This window comes from Lingula anatina, chromosome 1 (assembly GCF_051362555.1).
Source record: "Lingula anatina isolate TDL-2025a chromosome 1, LinAna3.0, whole genome shotgun sequence".
Classification (NCBI taxonomy): Eukaryota; Metazoa; Brachiopoda; class Lingulata; order Lingulida; family Lingulidae; genus Lingula; species Lingula anatina.
Genome location: NC_141767.1, coordinates 27605331 through 27624166, shown reverse-complemented (window position 1 = coordinate 27624166; position 18836 = coordinate 27605331). Strand labels below are relative to the sequence as shown.

General features: G+C 37.5%; 2 protein-coding genes across 4 annotated transcripts in view; one reads left to right on the top strand and one right to left on the bottom strand.

Moving 5' to 3' along the window:
* LOC106157152 (carbohydrate-responsive element-binding protein) overlaps positions 1 to 11085 on the top strand; it is a 22114-nt gene extending 11029 nt beyond the window's left edge. Inside the window, exons 4-18 of one of the 3 annotated variants that reach the window (XM_086996075.1) lie at positions 1158 to 1283; positions 1698 to 1875; positions 2111 to 2203; positions 2451 to 2560; positions 2900 to 3562; positions 4144 to 4291; positions 5426 to 5565; positions 5983 to 6127; positions 6397 to 6455; positions 6626 to 6736; positions 6888 to 6978; positions 7270 to 7369; positions 7583 to 7706; positions 7951 to 8080; positions 8290 to 11085. In XM_086996075.1, the coding sequence (XP_086852201.1) occupies positions 1158 to 1283; positions 1698 to 1875; positions 2111 to 2203; positions 2451 to 2560; positions 2900 to 3562; positions 4144 to 4291; positions 5426 to 5565; positions 5983 to 6127; positions 6397 to 6455; positions 6626 to 6736; positions 6888 to 6978; positions 7270 to 7369; positions 7583 to 7706; positions 7951 to 8080; positions 8290 to 8396 (2325 nt within the window). In that variant the 3' untranslated portion in view covers positions 8397 to 11085. Of the gene's footprint in view, positions 1 to 1157; positions 1284 to 1697; positions 1876 to 2110; positions 2204 to 2450; positions 2561 to 2899; positions 3563 to 4143; positions 4292 to 5413; positions 5566 to 5982; positions 6128 to 6396; positions 6456 to 6625; positions 6737 to 6887; positions 6979 to 7269; positions 7370 to 7582; positions 7707 to 7950; positions 8081 to 8289 lie in introns of all 3 variants that reach the window. The other 2 variants (XM_086996071.1, XM_086996065.1) reach the window with 2 other exon arrangements.
* On the bottom strand, positions 10653 to 18836 carry LOC106157151 (allene oxide synthase-lipoxygenase protein). Its single transcript, XM_013532664.2, has 11 exons — positions 18334 to 18836; positions 16838 to 16993; positions 16421 to 16698; positions 15873 to 16061; positions 15401 to 15503; positions 14704 to 15076; positions 14304 to 14561; positions 14002 to 14117; positions 13338 to 13745; positions 12178 to 13170; positions 10653 to 11893 (listed from the first exon to the last, which is right to left on the bottom strand). The coding sequence occupies exons 1-11, from the start codon at positions 18478 to 18480 to the stop codon at positions 11714 to 11716; spliced, it is 3201 nt and encodes a 1066-aa protein (XP_013388118.2). The 5' UTR covers positions 18481 to 18836; the 3' UTR covers positions 10653 to 11713.

Genomic DNA, 18836 nt, shown 5'->3' with positions numbered 1-18836 from the left:
CATGGCGGGACACCCTCAGACGTAAGTTGCGAGTTTTTGTACAGTGCGTCGGATAACGAAAAGCCCAGAATGGCACACATTGTGGATATAAATGCATTTTTAACAAAAAGACGAATATATCTCATGAATCTTATATAGTGTTGTTGTTGTCTGCTTTTCCCGCGGTTTTAAGTAGGTCACCAGTGACTTTGCAATGTCAGAGAGAGCTCCGTCAGTTAAAATCTCTTAAGAGATTTTAACAAAAAACCGTACGTTTAGGAAAAAAAACCCTGGATTAACTTTGAATGCAGGAATGGGGTCGTTGGCCATTGGTAAGTACGGGAAAATTGCCGTTTTTTCCAGGAAAATCCAATTTTTGGCCAAAACGAAGAGTTATTATGACTTTAATATTTAATGGTCAATACATAATGTGCATATGGATATATGAAGAAGTCACTCTTGAATCATTTTGGCAATTGGTATTTGTGAATACCCAAAACTTGTTTGCCTATTTAAAAATCATCTCATGCCTTTTAATTGGTAAATAATTTCACTTGTAAGGAAATAACAGGTTGTAAAAGTTATCAGGTCCCTACTTTGGAACACAGACTGGTTTTGACAGCATTTGGGTTGATTTTGTAAACATTTCGGAGGGCATATGAATGAAGTGTGTGCTTGAAGGCGACACATGTGGTACAGGTCTTCTAGCCATGACAAAACTGAAAAACAGACTCGTATGCATCCCTTTAAGGGGCACCTGTTCCTAGGCCAATATATGTGTGTGTGTAATAGATAGCACTCTGGCTGACTTGCGTGCACTTGTGACCTTAAAAGCCCTTTTTATCATACCTGCAAGTGACATGTCTCCCTTCTGAGATTAAGGTAAAGAAGAAAAGATGACTACTTACATCAGGAGTTGACTCACGGGTCTCTGATTCGGAAGTAGTACATAAACAGGCATGGCAGTTTGTGACCTTGGGTAGACTGGTTAACCATGAATTATCTTTGTGGTTTAGACTTTATTTAGTGCTTTTTATTGCTGTTTTTCTCTCTTTTGAAGATTTATTACAAGAAAAAAATTGCATCACCACAGGACTGGTAGTTTTGAAGAAAATAAAAAAGTGTTCATAAACTTTATGGTAGATAATATTTGATTTTCTTTTATTTTATTTGAACAGGCAGTTGTGCTGGAAGGCAAGTACTGGAAAAGGAAGTTAGAAGTTGTAACAGCAGAATACAAAAAATGGCGTGTTTTCTACAAGCACCGCCTCAAATGCAGGCCACCAACATCAGACATACATTTGGTAAGAGAAGAGGCTTTATTTCTGATTTATCTGAAAGACTTAATTATAAATTTTAATACCATAGCATGATTTATTTCACAATATCAATTCTATATGTAGATTGGAGTCATATAAAAAGGGGATGTCCTGACCCTAGCTTGGTACATTTATTCATAGCTCTTTATCTTTAAAATAATCAGTAAGACTTGTCTGTGTTTTTCTTATTGTGGTATGCCTCATTAACAGAATATTATTCAACTGCAGCTACCAAGTGGGGAAATTATAACAAATGGGTTACTTCATAATCATGCTGAATCAGCAGTAAACAACCACCTTAAATTATTATACAGACAATGTGCCTATAGGAAAAGAAAATGAATTATGAAGAGGAAAAACAGAAGTCTAAATTAAAAGTACTCATTTGATATATTTTAGCCTTCTCATGCTGACCTCCTGCAACGCGTGGCAGAACAAGATTCATTCCGTTTTGCCAACACTCTGCAGCCCCCCAGGTCACCCCAGATGAATGATGATGACTTCTATATGGACTTCACGGATACCTTATTTTCTAGCCTTAACATGCCCTTTGCTTTCCCAAATCCAAAAGAAATGGGTAAGGCGTTGCAAAAAAAGTCATCGGAAGTATAAAAAGATATTACTTCATTCTTTCAAGTAATTTTTTTTACCAAACCATGGTGAAAAGTTTAATTAATAATAGGCATTGCTTAAAGGGCAATTTTCTGTTTTATATGTCAGCAAAATATGGCAACTCAATGCAGGTTTATCAAGCATTTTTATTTTCTAGCATGTAAAACAAAAAGAAAGCATTCTTCATGTCATTTTTCCAGGATTGCTGGGAAATGCTGACTTCATCCAGCCTGGTTTGATACAGTTGCAGCCAGCATTGGAAGATTTCATGGACACCTTGGAGCCTTTACAAGGTAGTGTATCTAGCATTGAACTCTGGAAACAACTTATATCACAGGAGAAAAGTACCATGTCATTTATATAAAACTGAGTATTACTATTTTGGCAACATTTTTTGGTTGGGTAAATATTCAAAATACTTCACATCTGTGTTGACACAGTATTTGTTGAGTTTTTTTTTCTTTATTTTTTGTTTGTTATTCATCTATTTAAAAGACTTCATAATTCTGTCACTATTTTAAATGGTTTTCTATATTACAGACATCATCACGTCCCTGCATAAGCCAATGTCCAGCCCTAACTTGACCACATCCCAGTCACCACTGCCCACTATTGACATGAACAGTGCAGCAGGTGTTCTCAGAAACCAGGTGAATGACAGTCTTAGGTCAAGCTTCAAGAAAATAATATACACTCATTTTGTCCAGTTTGATATAACTTCTATTAGGTTGCTAGTAAGAAAATTGATATGATTGAAGTTCTTGTCATATGAACTGTAGTTGTGCCTTTACCTAGGTGTTGTATGATATAAATACTTAAGTGAAGTTTGAAGTGTGTTCTTCAGAAATTGCTTACAAGTGACGAAAATTACACTGATACTTTGTTTTTTGAAGAAATGGTAGCATTTGAAATATCTTTCAATTGACAAATGATCAGAGATGTACAGAGTAATGATAAACTAAGTGCATCTTTTCTATTTCTCTGGGCAGATGTTCAGTCAGCCAGTCCCAGAAGGTGACGGAATGCCAATGACAGATGACATGAGTCTGTTGACAGCTCTGGAGCAGACATCACAGACACTTAACCAGCAGCAACAATTGCAATTGCAAGACCAGGGACTGTCCTTAACTGGGAACGTGACTATTTTAACACCATCTTTTTCACAGCAGCAGCAGCAGAGAGACATTGGGTTGGATAATGTTGGTGTAAATTTACAATTGCAATATGATAACCAGGCAGCAGCAAACTTGCAACAGATTCAAACAGTGGCAAGTCAGAATGACAATACAAAGGCCAAGGTGAATTATAGAACCACTAATTTGCAAAATGATCTGGATAGCAGCCTTCCAATTTCGGTGCATTCTGAACGACTCGGTCAGCAGCAACAAGTACAACAACAAACACAGCAACAGCCCCTGCGAAGTTTTCTGGTAAAGTTGAATGATACCCAACCAACTGGAAAATTACCTATCAACAAGATACAGACTCGTGTTGTGCAGAAGCCACCAGTATCTGCTCAGAGCATTTTAAATTCACAGAAACCAGCCAAAACCAAGAAAGCCAGTGCAACTGTTACTTTTGCAAGCCAGCAACACCAAAAGCCACAGCAGCAGCCTGTTGCCAAAAAAGATGGAGACTTTGTTGTGCCAAAGGTATGAATCAACATCCTAGATCTATCCATTTAGTGGCACCATTAAAAGAGCATATAATGGGGCTTTCAATGGCTGAAAATTTACATATGGCATTTAAAAGTGCATTTACTTATACCCCAAGTTCTTGTTACTAGCTTTTCCAAGAAAAGAGCCTTGAAATGAAAAAAAAAATGCATTTTAAATATGAAAGAAGAAAGATCATTTTTGTGGATACTTTTTACACGAATTATATCATCAACAGACTGGTTTTTCTTTCATTTATGGCAAGCTCAGTCATCAAAATGACATTATTTTACACAAATGCATGAAGCAGATCAAAAAGAAATATGGTGAAAAGTGGCTATGTTATTTCATGTTTTCTTTTGTCAATTAAGAAAAGTTTTAGCAGTTGACTCAAATTTGCTGTACTGTTGTGAATCAAGGATTTTGTTTTCAGTATAAATATGTTAAAAGATTTGGTAATATGAAATAAAATAGCAGTCAACTTGTATAGTTAAAAAAAACAAAAAAAACCCCAAAAAACACCGATTTCTTTGAATAACCCAGACACCAAGAGCACAAAATGTTGGATTATTTTTTAGGGAAAACCAACTTTTAATCGTGCTAAACCAAGAACTATTGTCCCAGCTCCGACTGTCCCACCTGCAGCTACTATTGCCATGACAACGCAGCCCTCTGGAACCTCCATTACACAGCAGAATACATTTCTGGCACAGCTCTTAACAACAGGTATTGTCTGTTAGATGACAGTAGTCTAGTTATTATGCAAGATATTATGTGATGTCAAAGAACAAAACTTATTGTTCTTTCTGATTTTTTCATGTGATTGTTTCCTATTTTTTGTTGTTGAGGAACCTGATGTTTGTCAAAAGAGAATCATTTTTCCTTTATTGATTCATTTGTTCTTTTGTTCCTTATTTATGTTTTGTAATATTATATTCTTTCTTTGCTGTTTACTGCAGTGTCTGATTTCTAATTTGCTATCTTGAATGTATCTATAAGTGGCTTTTTCCTTTGGCTAATGACCTACCTTAGGTGAATCATCAAAAATTTTGGTTATAATTAAGTTTTCTATCTAAGAAAATTAATTAGCACAACCCTTTTAATTGTCTGCCTGCATGTATAATTACAGCACAGAGAGAGAGTACTTTGTTCCATGATAAACAATTTCTGTGATAGCAAACCATTACATGACTGAAGACTCAATTTCATTTGTATACATAATAATGAAAAGAATTACTCAAATGAAAAGAAATTTCTCAATTAATGAAAAATAATGAAAAGAAAACTCATCACCTAATCAAATGCCATACTCCCATTTTTATGATGGCAAAAGATTGGTTTAGGACACTTTTTTAATGATTTGAAAAATGTGCTTGGGGATATAGAGTTCTGACTGACTGGCTGATTGGTAGACTGAATGAATAACAGGAAGTGAACTAGTTTGGAATTTGGTGAAAGTGTTGAAAATTCAACTCAGACTCATTCCTAGTGCATTACAGAATCCTCTAAACTATCTGAAGGAAGCAGTTAGTCTGCAGGGGTGTATTGATAGAAAACAAAAATGGGGAAGTGTAGCTAAATGAATTTGTAGTTATCTTCTTCATGTAAGAAATCTCTAGATTCACCCACTTCTATTCTCCCTCCCCCCCCCCAAAAAAAAAAAATTTTTTTTTTTTTGAACATTTATTTCATAAAATTTCAAACAAAAAACTCCACAATGATGCCATATTCTCTGGTTCAAGAGCTATTTCAAAATCTGCATGATATTAAGACTCTAATTTTAGATGTTTACTCCACTTTGCATGTTTGTACTAACATCAACATTTTCATGTCATTTATTTACCCAAGGGGACATTTCAGGGACTTATCCTGGTGCCAACATCACCATGAAGACAGAGACCCCTGCATCTTGCGGAGGGAAGATGTTCACACCCATAAGACCTGCACCACCGGTGTCCACCACCGCCGTCACCACAAATAGCATGTCTATGATTGCTGCAGTGAGTATAGGAATGGGCACATGCACATCCGGTTTAACTAAGATCTCCAGTTTTAATTGGGCCTTTGTAGATCTATAGATAAGCAGTAGTTTTGTAGGTATATTTCACACAACATCTGTTTTGTAGAGTGGCCCATTATGTCTGCATTTCCAAAGATTGTTTAAAGAGCTGCCTTGGCCATAATCACTGATTGATCTATAAGTATTGTGTCTATATTTAAAACAGGTGAAACGATATATGAACATCAAGATTTTGTCAGACAGCTGGTCATTTTAATTCCTTGTGAAAGCTCTGATAACACAGTAAGTGTTAGTTGTCGCTTTCAAATTATGCTACATTTTGTCAGTTGTCGCTTTCAAATTATGCTACATTTTGTCATGACAATAGATAGTTCAACTTGAGTTTCTTTGATCTTAGGTTGCTAGTCTGGAAAACAGCAGTATGAGTAGCCCTCTAAGCCTTCAGAAGAATCCCCTGCTGGGCACTGTGACCTCCTTACCTGGTTCTAGTTTGTCATCTGGAGATTACACAGCATTATCTAACTCCCCAGAATATAAATACAGTAAGTAGAAAATACTGAGTAGAAAAATTACATGAAAAATAGCCATTATGAAGGGTTTGAAAATATCCTTGGGTTCTGGTTGTAGTAATTTAGCTGTTGTGCTTTTAAACAGTGTAGTCCTGACAATATATTGTCAATTGTGTTAATCATTCTAGGTTGATATATTTTGAAATTGATAAAAACAACTCTACATATATATGATTTAGATTGATAGAAGATTTATGCAATTTGCAGGTTATTTAAAGAACCCTTTATTTTCTCCCTAATAGATGCAGATTCCCCACCTGGTTACCTGACTGCTTCAGCTAGTCCTGACTCAGATGTGCCGGTGAGTTCAAAATCTATAGTACCTGAATATAATGATGAACACAAAACAAAATATTTTTATTTTAGTGAATTGAAAAGAGTGCCAAATATGAAGGGATGGCATGTAAATTTACCTCAATGCTGTAAATGTTTGAATGAATTTTTTAAAAAATCATTATTATTTATCATTAGTCCCCGGGTAAGGCATTCAGACCTAAGAATGAGGATGAACGCCAGCAGTACAAGGAACATAGGAGAGTGTCCCATATTTCAGCAGAACAAAAAAGACGGGGGAATATAAAGGTGAGGCATTCATGATTTGAAGACAACATTTTCCAATGGCATTTACTTATTTTCTGGAAAAAATATCAGATATCAGGTATTGTATTGATTTTATAGCTTGTTCACAGCAAAAACTAACACTTGATCTGTTTTCTTTGTCTTTGTATTTGAGCAGGGTGGATTCGATGTCTTGCATACCCTAATTCCTGCACTCATACAGAACCCAAATGCTAAAATAAGCAAGGCACAGATGCTGCAGAAGAGTAAGTGTTAAATTTAGTCTTTGTATGAGTAGTTAAACTGACATTAGTTTTAAATCCAAATGCTTTGGGATATATACCATAAACTGGTTCACACTGATGCCACCAGGTGGCGAGGGTGGCATCTCACAGGAGAACCACATTTTAGCAGAGTAGATGGCCAAGGAAAAATTAAGAGCAGCAATAACCTTAACATTCGGGTTAGCATTTTAACTCCTTATGTAAAATAGGCACATATATGGTTGTTGTTCAATAAAGATAAGCTTGTGACTTACACTGAAGACACAATTTCAGCTGCTGAGTACTGTAAAAAGTTGAAATCTGACAGAAAGCAGATGCAAGATGAGGCAGAAATCCTGAGGCAGGAAATTGAATCCCTCAACTCTGCTATCAAGTAAGGATTCCCATTTCAAATTGATTCATGTAAAGAACTGGTAAACTGCTGCATAAGGAAGTATTTGCAATTTTTCTTTAAAATAAGAATGAATGCTACTGATTGCAACCTCTCCGTCAACATGACATCAGCTTACTTGTTAAATACTAAATTCATGATTGTCTATTCCTTTCTGTCAGTCCCATAAAGATGAACTTATTTGTTCAATTCCAGCACGTGCCAGTCCCAGCTACCAGCAACTGGAGCCCCCGTCACAAGGCAGAGAGCTGACCAGATGAGGGAAATGTTTGATGAATACGTGCGCAGTAGAACACTTCAGAACTGGAAATTTTGGATTGTATCCTTGGGAGTATTGTATTAAATTACTTCATTGTTATAACCTTAGAAATAAGTCTGTGCATATTTGTCAGTTCTAGAATGTTGGTTCTAGAATGTTTGCGTTAGGCCGAATGTCTTTTATGGTTAAGATATTAACACTAGAAGTAATATTTACACAAATTACTGACTAGTATTGTTATAAAATAAAGAAAATGAAAGTGTAGTATTGTCTAATCTGATATACCCTTAACCATAGTGTTCAGTTCAGTACAATAATCCGCCCATTGTTTGACTCCTACAATAACATGGTGTCCACAGCCAGTGCTGAGGAACTGTGTCGGACTGTGTTGGCTTGGCTTGACCAGCACTGTTCACTGGTAGCTCTCAGACCAGGTGGGTAGTCAATATAAGTAGTTATACAGAAATTTGTTTATGTTTTATTGGCTTATTTGAAAATATCCTTTTTCACCATGAGTAATGAATGCTTTTTAAAAATCACATAGTGAAAGTCATTTTTAACTTTTTTGTATCAAATAAGGCTTGAAACTGCTATAACGAAATATTTCACTGCAAATTTACCTCTGCTGTGTATATCTCCTCAGGTGTTCTGAACTCATTGCGCCAGCTGAGTACATCAACATCCATACTGTCAGACCCCTCCCGTGTACCAGAGCAGGCACAAGCTGCAGTTGGCAAGAAACCAGGCTGAGACTCCTTCCATAAAGCTGGTACTTAAAACTGTTAATAAGACAAAAGTTTCATCGGGAATGAAAAAGCTGAACCAAGCTTAGGCATGTTGATATAACAAAGGGGAAAGTATTATATTTCGGCGTCCCAGAACTCTATAATGATTGAAATTGAAACAGGAAGATCATATAAAAGCTTTAATGTTATGAAGCAATAATGTATTGCCAGGCCAGAGATACTTGGGTGCTATTTGTGTACAAAGTTTTCATCATCGTTATCATTGGCTGTCACTCATTAAGAGTATTTCAACTGCAACATGGGGATGAGCCCAATGTGGACAGCACAGGATCTTCCACGGTCTTGGCATGGAAGGGATGTTAAGTGGTCTTGCCACTGTCAGCAGTAGGCCCATGTACTTCACCGTTACTGTATTGAACTGTTTCTCTCTCTCTCTAAACATTGTTCAATAGCCCAGATAGGACAGTTTTTAACTTCTTTCTCCCAGGAATTGATAAAATTGGCAGTTGACAAGTGACATTTAATGCAGTCTTTGTAGCGAAGCATTGGCAGTCAGACCTTTCTTTTTCTTGCTGTAGTTCATCATAGAAGACAGCTTTAAGGAATCTGGAGTCATCCATACAAATAATGTGACCTGTCCGGCGGAGTTGATATGTGGTCAGCAGAACTTTAACACTTGGCATGTTAGCATGTTTTCTGACTTCCACGTTGGTGTTAAGCATTTGTCTCAGATGGGCATCTGAACACTTTTAGAGTTTTCATATGCACTGTCTGTAGAGTGTGTTAGTTTTTGACAAGTGGAGAAGACAAGTGAGTTCTACAGCATGGCAGACCTTGCATTTTGATTATAGAGAGGGTCGTTTCTGCACAGTGGTTTAGAGTTTGCCAAATGCTGTAGCAACAGAACTGATTCTTCGCTCAATTTCAAAATAAACCATTGAGAATTTACATATTTATTTCAAACTTATTCTTGTGAATTGGGTGTTCTATTGCATGGAATTTTGTAGATAGAACATCTGCCTCACTTAATGCCTGATTATATATTTATTATGGTTCAATATACAAGAAGGAAGAAAGATGATACATAAGGTTAAATTTTTGTTATTGTTTATTATAATTTTTAGTATGAATATATATATTATATACACTTTGTTATTGCTTTGATAAGGTGCCCATGGCACTGCAAATGTGGATATGGGCATTGATCTCCATGAAAATTATGTTTACAAGGTTTGTAAATTGTTTTAAGACAGGATGAATTGAATTGTAAACTCTTAGGATCAGCTTTGTAATTTTTGAACTGTAAAGAACTGAGGTCTAAGATTCAGACTTCTATCATTTTAAATTGCTGAATGGTGCTTGATGGCAGCCATGTGCTTTTCTCAGGTATGAATAGAAGTTTTGAAACATATAATACTACAGGCATGCTCTTATATGGTAAAAACAACAACACAGACCAGCATAACACTGGAACTTAAGACACAAGAAAAAGCTAATTTAGATACTTCAGGTTTGTCAGGTATAATTTTAAATAAGATGAGCAGTAGAAACAATTATTTCGGTGAGTATGCATTTGCTGACCTGTGCTGTCATAACATGCTCATAAAAATTGTGATCATTACATATGGTTTACTAAAATTCTTTGGTGGTAAAAATGAAAAGTGGCCTGTACTTCTGTAATCCTAATCTAGATTTGCCTTAAATGTCAGCACATTTTTAAACACTTGATTTGCTGAAAAGTTCTTCACCATGTTTACAGCCTTAAGACTAATACATATGATGAATAAGTGTTAAAAAAAACATAAACAAGATATAATTTTTTATTGTCTGTTCGTAAATGTGCATGTAACATTAATAGGTTAAAGCAATTCTCTGATCTTGCTAGGTTTTTATCACACCTTTTCAAGCTGTAAATGTCATCTTTTCAGAATGAAACTGTAATTAAGAGGTGAATTTACCAAATAATTATGCTTGCATTGAATGTAAGTTATTTCTGGTGTTTGTGTAACATGATTATTTGATTCGCAGGGAGTATATTAACAAGCTTCATAATTTTGTAGAAGAATGTGTTCACAGATTTTCATTTTTTTAAATATATGAGTATTTTCTGACAATATTGTATATAGATAATTTAAATGCACGTGAAAGTCAGTGGTGGAGAATAAAGAACATTTAAAAGCAATATAAACATCTCTTTGGGTGAATTTTCACACTGACAAATTTGCAGCAATTGTTATAGAATAACACAAGAGTTAAAAGATTTGAATCATCTTGTTTTTAATCATCTGATGAATAATACATACATTGTAAAATAATATAAAAAGCTCACTTGTTGCTGATATTGTAGTTCACTTGTGTAGTTGTACATATGAAGTTATAAAAAGCATTTACATAATGGCAAGCTCTGTGAGCTTTACCTTAAATGTGCCATGTTGAATAGGTAGCTTAATGTAGAATGTGGAGAAAGGCACTGGAAGACGTATATCACTTTATATTAATGATACACTTATTGTTCAAAGCAACAGTTATTTCATCGTCAATATCTGTCTCAGTTTCAATTTTGTATAAAAAAAAGTGAAGTTAGCATAGTTCATGTGGTTATAGAGAACGTACTGCATGTTGTACAATTTGTTTATTGCTGCAGCATAATGCTGTATAATGTTTTGTAGAAGCAAATAAAAAGCAAAACTTAATACAGTAAGTTTGAAATGTCTTCGGTAGGATACAGTTTGGTACAAACACATTTTCAAGAATTATTTAACAATTACTCGCTACTTAAACCATCACCCTATTGACCAGTAAATAATTGCTTTTTTACACATTGGATTTTTTTATTGTGGCGCACTTAGTAGACATTATTTTGGCAGGGGCTGGTATTTTCTCTATTTAAAAGGAAAAGTAGGTCTCCCTCGAACAGACTTAAAAGGATGAAAAAAACCATCACCAGTCCCCTAAAAGCTAAAAGCATGTGCACCTTCCCCGCTACTGCTGCTACTTTTACAAACCCTTCGCCATATAAATATACAAAATATATTGAGCAAAGTTGTATAAACTTGCTGACGTGGGTTTTTGAAACCCTTGAATATCATTCGTATCACCGTAGGTTAAAAAAGTTCCAGTACTAGGCATCTAAACTTGATAAAGTGTAGTTGGAGCGTTGGAATCTGTGTATTTATCTTGCTCATTCTGAACTGTCACACACATCACGTGCGCTAGGTCATTAAAGTGACGTTGGGAAGAATAAGGAGGAGAACCGCCTCTTAAACCTCATGAAACCTCGGGGCTCCGAGTATGAAGTTATACAAAACGGCCTTAGACTCATCATATGGCAATGAAATGGGGGATTTTCTCAGGCAAGAGAGTGCGATACGGAACCGCAAGTTTTCTGTTGCGTACATGAATAGCACTGGATAACTTCTTCAAATCCCCCTGGAAATTGTCCACTGCCTTTCTCGGCCCAGGCTCGGTGAAACTGTACTCTGGATAATTCCCAAGCAGCACCTAGTATTTTAAGAAGAAAAAAAAACAATCATAAACACAAAAATTGTAACTGTTGTTTAAAAATATGGGGAATAAGGCCAATTACGTGTAAAAGGTAATAAGTCTGGACGTGAAGGAATCTTCATTTATGTTTTCGTCAACATTGAGCTAATAAAACGTAATTTTGAGTCTTATCAATTTATGATTAGCCATCGTCATGCAATATCTACACCGTTAAAAACAGCTACTTTCGTTTTATTATAAACGATCACACGAATTGGTACCAGTAGACGATTGACACTCACTTCGCCCCCTTCGTGCCGAGACATCGCGTACGCAACAGCAATGGAGAACGCGGTCTGTCGTCTGGTTGGCAACATTTCTACGATCGACTTCATGGTGACGACACCCTTTTCTTTAGGTGGTGGTCTGTTCATTGTGGAAGGCATATTGGGAGCAAACGTATTGTAATCATACTGTGAATAATTGAGAGCTGCGTACTGACCAGTTGCCGTAAAGATCACACTGGTCAGTATCTCAGATAACCCTTCCAAGCTACTGATCTTGTCTGGAAACCCGTGGTCGATGTTCTCTTCCCAGTTGAGGAATCCCTTAGAATGGCATTCGTCGATCCAAGCTTGGATTTCTTCATCCCCAGCGACGTCTGAGTCGCAGTGGTAGAAAAGTGAGATCATCTTTTCTACAAACTGCCGGATTACCTGCCAGAGGGCCAAGGCATCGTCGCGGTAGTGATAATTGGGTAGAGCTGCTGGGTCGTCAACACCACGGGTCTCCAGATCCAGCGGCAGGTTCAAAATCTTGAAGGTGAATTTCTTGTAGGTTTTCTTCAACAGGGCGATGTGTCCCCCGGCAGCAATTGCTAGAAATTCATTGTACCCCGCTCCAAAGACCTGGCGATCCATCACATTGATTCCAATGGCGGTCTTAAGATGGGACTGCAGTAGCTGATACACGGGGTGAGCCACAGACAAGCAACGGTTCAGTGCCACCGCAATTGGTTCCAACATTAACCTGCACATCATCCTGCCAACAATTTGATGGTACTGGTAGTGGGCGCACTTCACCCAAATTTTGGCACACAGCCAGTCCATCGGGCTGTCGTTAGGGGTCCAAATCTGCTCATGGCTGTCGGAGGACTGTATAAGACGTATTGCGATTGGAACCAAAGCTCCGTCAGAGCGTACGTACAGGAGGCAGGTGGCTTCTGCTACGTAACGGTCTGGATAACGCAGCACTGTTTGCAGGTCTGGATACTCCACCATGAAGATAGTCCCTTCCTGGATGAAATATAAATTGTGTAAGTTTGAAAACTTATAGAAACGAGTATTGCTTTGAGTTTTAGTATTTTGTAAACATACTGACATCTCAGTTTTAACTTTCTTTCTTAAACGAAACATCAACTGTGTATGTGATAAGTACAATCGTGACCCAATTAACATTTCACCTGGATTTCTTCTCCCAAAGTGCGTCCCCTATCAAGTACACCAACAAGAGCGTCATCTGGCACAACGAAGTTAGGTGGAAGACTTGCCAACCGACGAATGAGGGTTGGATACGTTCCATCCAACATCTGCCGCCCAAATTCTTTATCTTCAGTCCAATGCTCCATAACATAGTCCATGGTATCGGTCTTCTCCAAAAGCCTATTCACCATGGTTTTAAAGTCGTCAGTGTGCTTCCATTCACTAATCAGAGATGCCAGGCGCCCCAGTTGGAGGTTGAGGAACCCAGCGTTCAGGTTGTGCCAGAAGTGTTTTATGCGTTCCTCAGGTATTTGGGCATCTCTAGGTAGATGTTTCATTTCTTTCACAGCGATCCGCCCTGGGAGGTTGTCTTCATTGTGCCCTTCAACCTGAGCGACATAAACTTGATTAAAGTAAACTTTTTATGTCATTCATATATCCCTCCACCATTTCCAATAGGATAAATGTCGCTTTTCTTTACCGCAAAGAACACATTCGTATTCTTTGCAGCTTCTTCCTTCTTTCCCACGAAAAAACTGGCAAAGGTAACGTAGTTGTCATGAGAATAATAACAACAATTAAAAAATATGTTTCTTCCAACTAATACATTTAGAAGTCATGCAATATTGACATTAGATTTCCCACCTGAGTTTTGACCACGGTCTTTGAATCTGCCCAGCGATACTGCTCTTTCTTCTTCTGAAGCTCCCACTTGCGCACTACCGCAAGCTTGGTGTATTGTTCCATCTGAGGCAGAGACACTAAAAAAGAGAAAATTTCATGAAAACACCAATATTAACCCAAAATGAAATTCAATGGTTGCCAATGGTTCAGGGGCCACATGGTTCTTTATCGCATCTTGATGAAGAGTACTTGTATACTGTCAGTGTGTGTGTGTGTGTATCTTTCTACGTGATATTAGTGTATTCTTAAAAGATATACCTTACCTGCCGGATCTGGTCTTAGAACCATGGTTTTGTTATCGTCAGTGAACCAAGCAAAGCAAGGAAAAACGTAAGTTTCGTTCCTTTCCAAGCAAGTCACTAAAAGTCGGTTGAGGTACCAATCACTGGACAACCGATGACGGATGTCAACTTGTATTGCAATCAAGTTGCCTATCGACCGGTCTTTGACAAGGTGCACATGAAGTCCTGACGTCAGGTAAACGTTGCTGAGTGTGTGTCGGCCTGTGCGTCTGGTTTTACCTGGAAAGGGAAGCTTTTTGTAAGCAACTACGGGCTGGGCACCGCTTTAAAAAACTTGGCGTACCGATTCGACTCGGCCCTGCAATATGCCTGAGATGATATATTTACAATGGCGCAAAGGGTGTCTTTATACCATACGTACCTTGCAGTGTTACCTGTACTGACGAAAGGGTACCGGAACGGCTCTGTTGTCCCGACTCCAACGTGATAACGTAAGAGGAAACTTTCTCCTCAGGGTCTTGAAGAACTTGTCGACGCTGCATCCGTGTCTGGTGACATTCATACATAATTTGAAGTGCTTTGTTGGCGGACTTGAAATCAAAAACAGATTTCGCCTCAGGAAATGAGAGGATATCGGGCCTGTTGTCTATGTTGAAGTCCATCTTGTCGGTGAATTGAGCAGGGAGAATTCCTGTTACAAAGACGTCCGCCACATTGCGCCATGGATGGGTTACGGGGTCCCATAGCTCACATGGGTTGTAGCCGGAAAGCTCGGTCACATCATGTAGCTGTACCTGTACACATATTGAGAGTTGTGGGTGACTGAATGACGGCCAGCTTAAATCATTGCTTACAAGTAGATAAGTGTATACCTTAAATCTTCTTAATTGAAAGGCAGATCACATGCAGTTATCACTTTACTTGAGCAATATTATAACTGAACAGCCAACTACTGAACAGCTTCATTATGCAAATTTTGCCACATTCATTTTCTTTCAGTTGCACGTACAAGGTAATTATCAGCTGAGCCGAAATCTTTGCATATAATACAGAATGTTTCAGAATGTCAAGTTGTGGGCCTTCTCCTTAGTTTGTGAATTAAAAGTTTAGACCACTACCTGTAGAATCCACCTCACAGCACCGTGCTTCTCAACCTGAGACTCGTATTCCTCACTCAGGTAGCTCTCACGATTACCAATATCTGAATGTCTTTCTCTGACCCTGAATATACAATGTTCAATAAAATGAATCATGGGAATTATGAAAAGCAATTTTTATTTGTTTCGAAATGGTGAAAAGTGGTTTTAAAATCATCGATTTGGCTTCGGGGTTAAAGATTTTTTTATCACGCTTGCTGAAAATATGATTTTGATAACGTCAAATTAGAAGATACATCAACCAACAAAATCATTAGTCTTTTATTATAATTCCATGTTCTTATTTCAAGATAAATTCAAATTTGTGAAATGATGAACGGGTCATTGTAGCCTATGGTGTTTTAGGTAGGTGGACATGGTTTGAAATAATAACATTTCACATTTTTAACAAGAGTGAAGCCGATAGATTAAATATCGAAATATTCGACCTTACCAAGCTTGCTTTTGCTGCTGTTCGTTAAGAAGCCCACTTTCTGAAACATCCGCGGCGGGAACCAGTCGAAACCGAACCAATTCGGTGCTTTCGTCAGAAAACGTCATGTGATAGGTGAAGTGGTTGTAATAAACCTGGGATGAATATGAAGTCGGTGCGCGTCTCATACCGTCCACAGCTGCCCAATAACTGCATGCGAAAGATACGGAGTACACGAAAGTATATAACGCACATGAAAAAAAAAATGACAGGAGAAGTGTACGGTATGGGCACTTGAAACAAAGTCTGACACACACACACACACACACACAAACACACAAGGAAAATCAAGTGAAATAAAAAATGCTAATTTACGAGCAAAATGATCCGCATTATTTCAAAAAATATAAATATCATAGAAGTAGCAAAATGTTTTTATAACTCTGTGATAATCTATATAGCAGAAAGGCGATATATCTACCCTAAACGATATAATATCGAAGTGATGAAAAACCGCCAAAAAGCGTCAGAAAAAAAGATAAGTATAGTGATATCTAGCATCAACTCACTTGATGGGACGCTCAAACAACCATTTCCTAAACCCGTCCTCTTGTTTTCCTAGAGCTCCGTCCAGCTTTTCTAATTCGGCCAAGTTGTAGAATAAAGGCATTCGACCTGTTGAGAAAATCAAATCAAGAGGCCCTCCGCCGTCCTCATCAGCAAACTTCAAACTTGCCAAGCGAAAGTCGCAACTTGCATCGTCGTCTGTGAACAGATTTGCATGGCGCATGCGTATGGGGAACACTTTTCCCGGTTTGAAGAAATCGTTTTCTGGTATATTGAGATTCTTTGTGTAGTAGAAAGGAAAAAAAAAGAAAAATGTAAACTAGTTTTTTCATTAGAAATAATTTAAATAACGTTGCTAAATTGTTTTCGATATTCCTTGGAAAGAATGAGTTTTAGTTCCATAACACACAGATTTTTACCTCGGATAAAACAGCGAACCCCGCTCCTCCAACGCTAGAATGATAGGTGAATGATCCGTTCCCCTTTATGGAATCTAGACCAAAAAGGTTCCTGATCTTGGTAGACTTCCATGACAACTTCAAACCGCTCAACCAAGTCGGAGTATTGTAACCGTCCTACAATTTTATTTATATATATATTATTCATATTGTAATATATAAACAGAAGAAAACTTGTGCTTTGTTTTCTGTTAATATTAAAAACAAAAAGTGAATAGGTACAACAGAACCTTATGGCACAGGGGGCAAGTTTTAGATGGGGTTTAAAACATATTTCAAGTGAAAAGGCAGGTACATTTTGCAAATTACTTTATAAAGTAATTACAAAGTAAATTACTTGCATGCATGGTACATGCACTGACCTTCAACGTGCTTTGTAAAGGCCTTCATAATTTAAAAAAAAAAAAAAACTTTCTAATGGGCCTACATCTGTCATTTACGTTACATTTCTTGTTCATAAATTTGATCATTTTCAGCATGGCCATGATAGAACGTAAACTTTTGGCCTATCGTCTGATGTCATCGTGAAATATTCACGAGACTTCAAATAAAGCTAATGCGGGCCCTGCTTACTGCAATGTGGATTTAGGTTTAATTTCCGATTTGTATTTGATCAGACTATATACTCCTCTTATTTACAGCACTCGATTTTCCATAATAGGCATATAGACGGCCTTATGATATGCAGTAAATTGATATTTTCAATACTATAATACATCTCTTTATGTTCATTATGCATCATTGTTTAAAGGGAAATTGCTGCAAATGCGATATATGATCTTCTCGCCATGACTGTCAAGGTTACAAGGCAGATGAACAAACAGAAGCTGGTGAAATTTGCTTAGCTGACCTAGAGGACACGTTCTAATAATTCTTGAAATGTCAGAGGAAAGAATTCTATGGAGGCAGTGACCTCGGCATCTTGTTATCTATTTGTAATAGTGTATCTTATAATCTTATGAAAAGCTCGAAATGGTTCTTTATACTTGGCTGGATTTTTTTTGTTAAATTTGTATATGTGTATCGAATGCCTGCGTGCACTGAATGTCGCCTGGGTCGACTAGTAAATGAAGCATTGATGTTGCAAAGGTAGGCCTACATCAAGCAAAACCTGTTCTTATTGCAGTGAACATATCCACTGTGACAAAAGACAACTATACGACGTACCCAACTGCCTCGCGACAAAAGTGTGCAAAGCCAAACACATAATTACATTTAAAAAAACTACACGTGTTAAGCTTGACAACAAGAATAATGACAAATAATAATCTCAGCACGGAGGAAGGCATATACTTATGGCATCAACCGCCAGCATGAACCTGTCAAACCTCAGTGCATACGATATATGATATTTCTTAAATAAAGCACAGGTGCTTCAAGAGTACAATTCACGGTACTATTCGCGGTAAAAATGTTACAGACCTCACCTAACCTAAATCTTGTAAAAAACAAAATACCTGAAACTGTTTGGCTAATCTTCTCTCGAAATCTTCCTTTCCTAAGTGTTCCTCGACAATGTTGTATGCTCTGTTTTGCCACTGCTCGTGGCTTCCGTAAGGGGGGCCAAAGTAAACTTCGTGGGGTGCAGGAATGGTCGTCTCCATCGCTGTAAATTTCTTAAGTTTGCTTCAATTATTGTACTTATGTCCCCGGTGCCACTTCAGACGGTACACTAGAGGCGCAATACACATATATATGTATTCACTCATAAATATATATCAGTCATGTGACTGTATGCACTACGTTTTCCCTCTTAGCTTGTCTCCGTCACGGTTGGGAGTCAAAGGACAACGAAGACTGCCCAATGGACGTTTTAACAAACGAGGCACCGCGCACGCTATGAATCCTCGACAGGAATAAAGAGAAAAAGTGTTTACTTACAATATTGGATATTAACGGCCACCATGCATAACAAATGTCGAGTAGTGTCCTATTTCACTAGCTGACATTGCAAAACAAG

Coding starts and splice junctions, on each gene's coding strand:
- LOC106157151 (XM_013532664.2), bottom strand. CDS start 18,480: ATGGAGACGACCATTCCTGCACCCCACGAAGTTTACTTTGGCCCCCCT. Junction 16,699..16,837: donor GGTTCGCTGTTTTATCCGAG/GTAAAAATCTGT, acceptor TACTACACAAAG/AATCTCAATATACCAGAAAA. Junction 13,171..13,337: donor CTTTGGGAGAAGAAATCCAG/GTGAAATGTTAA, acceptor TATTTCATCCAG/GAAGGGACTATCTTCATGGT.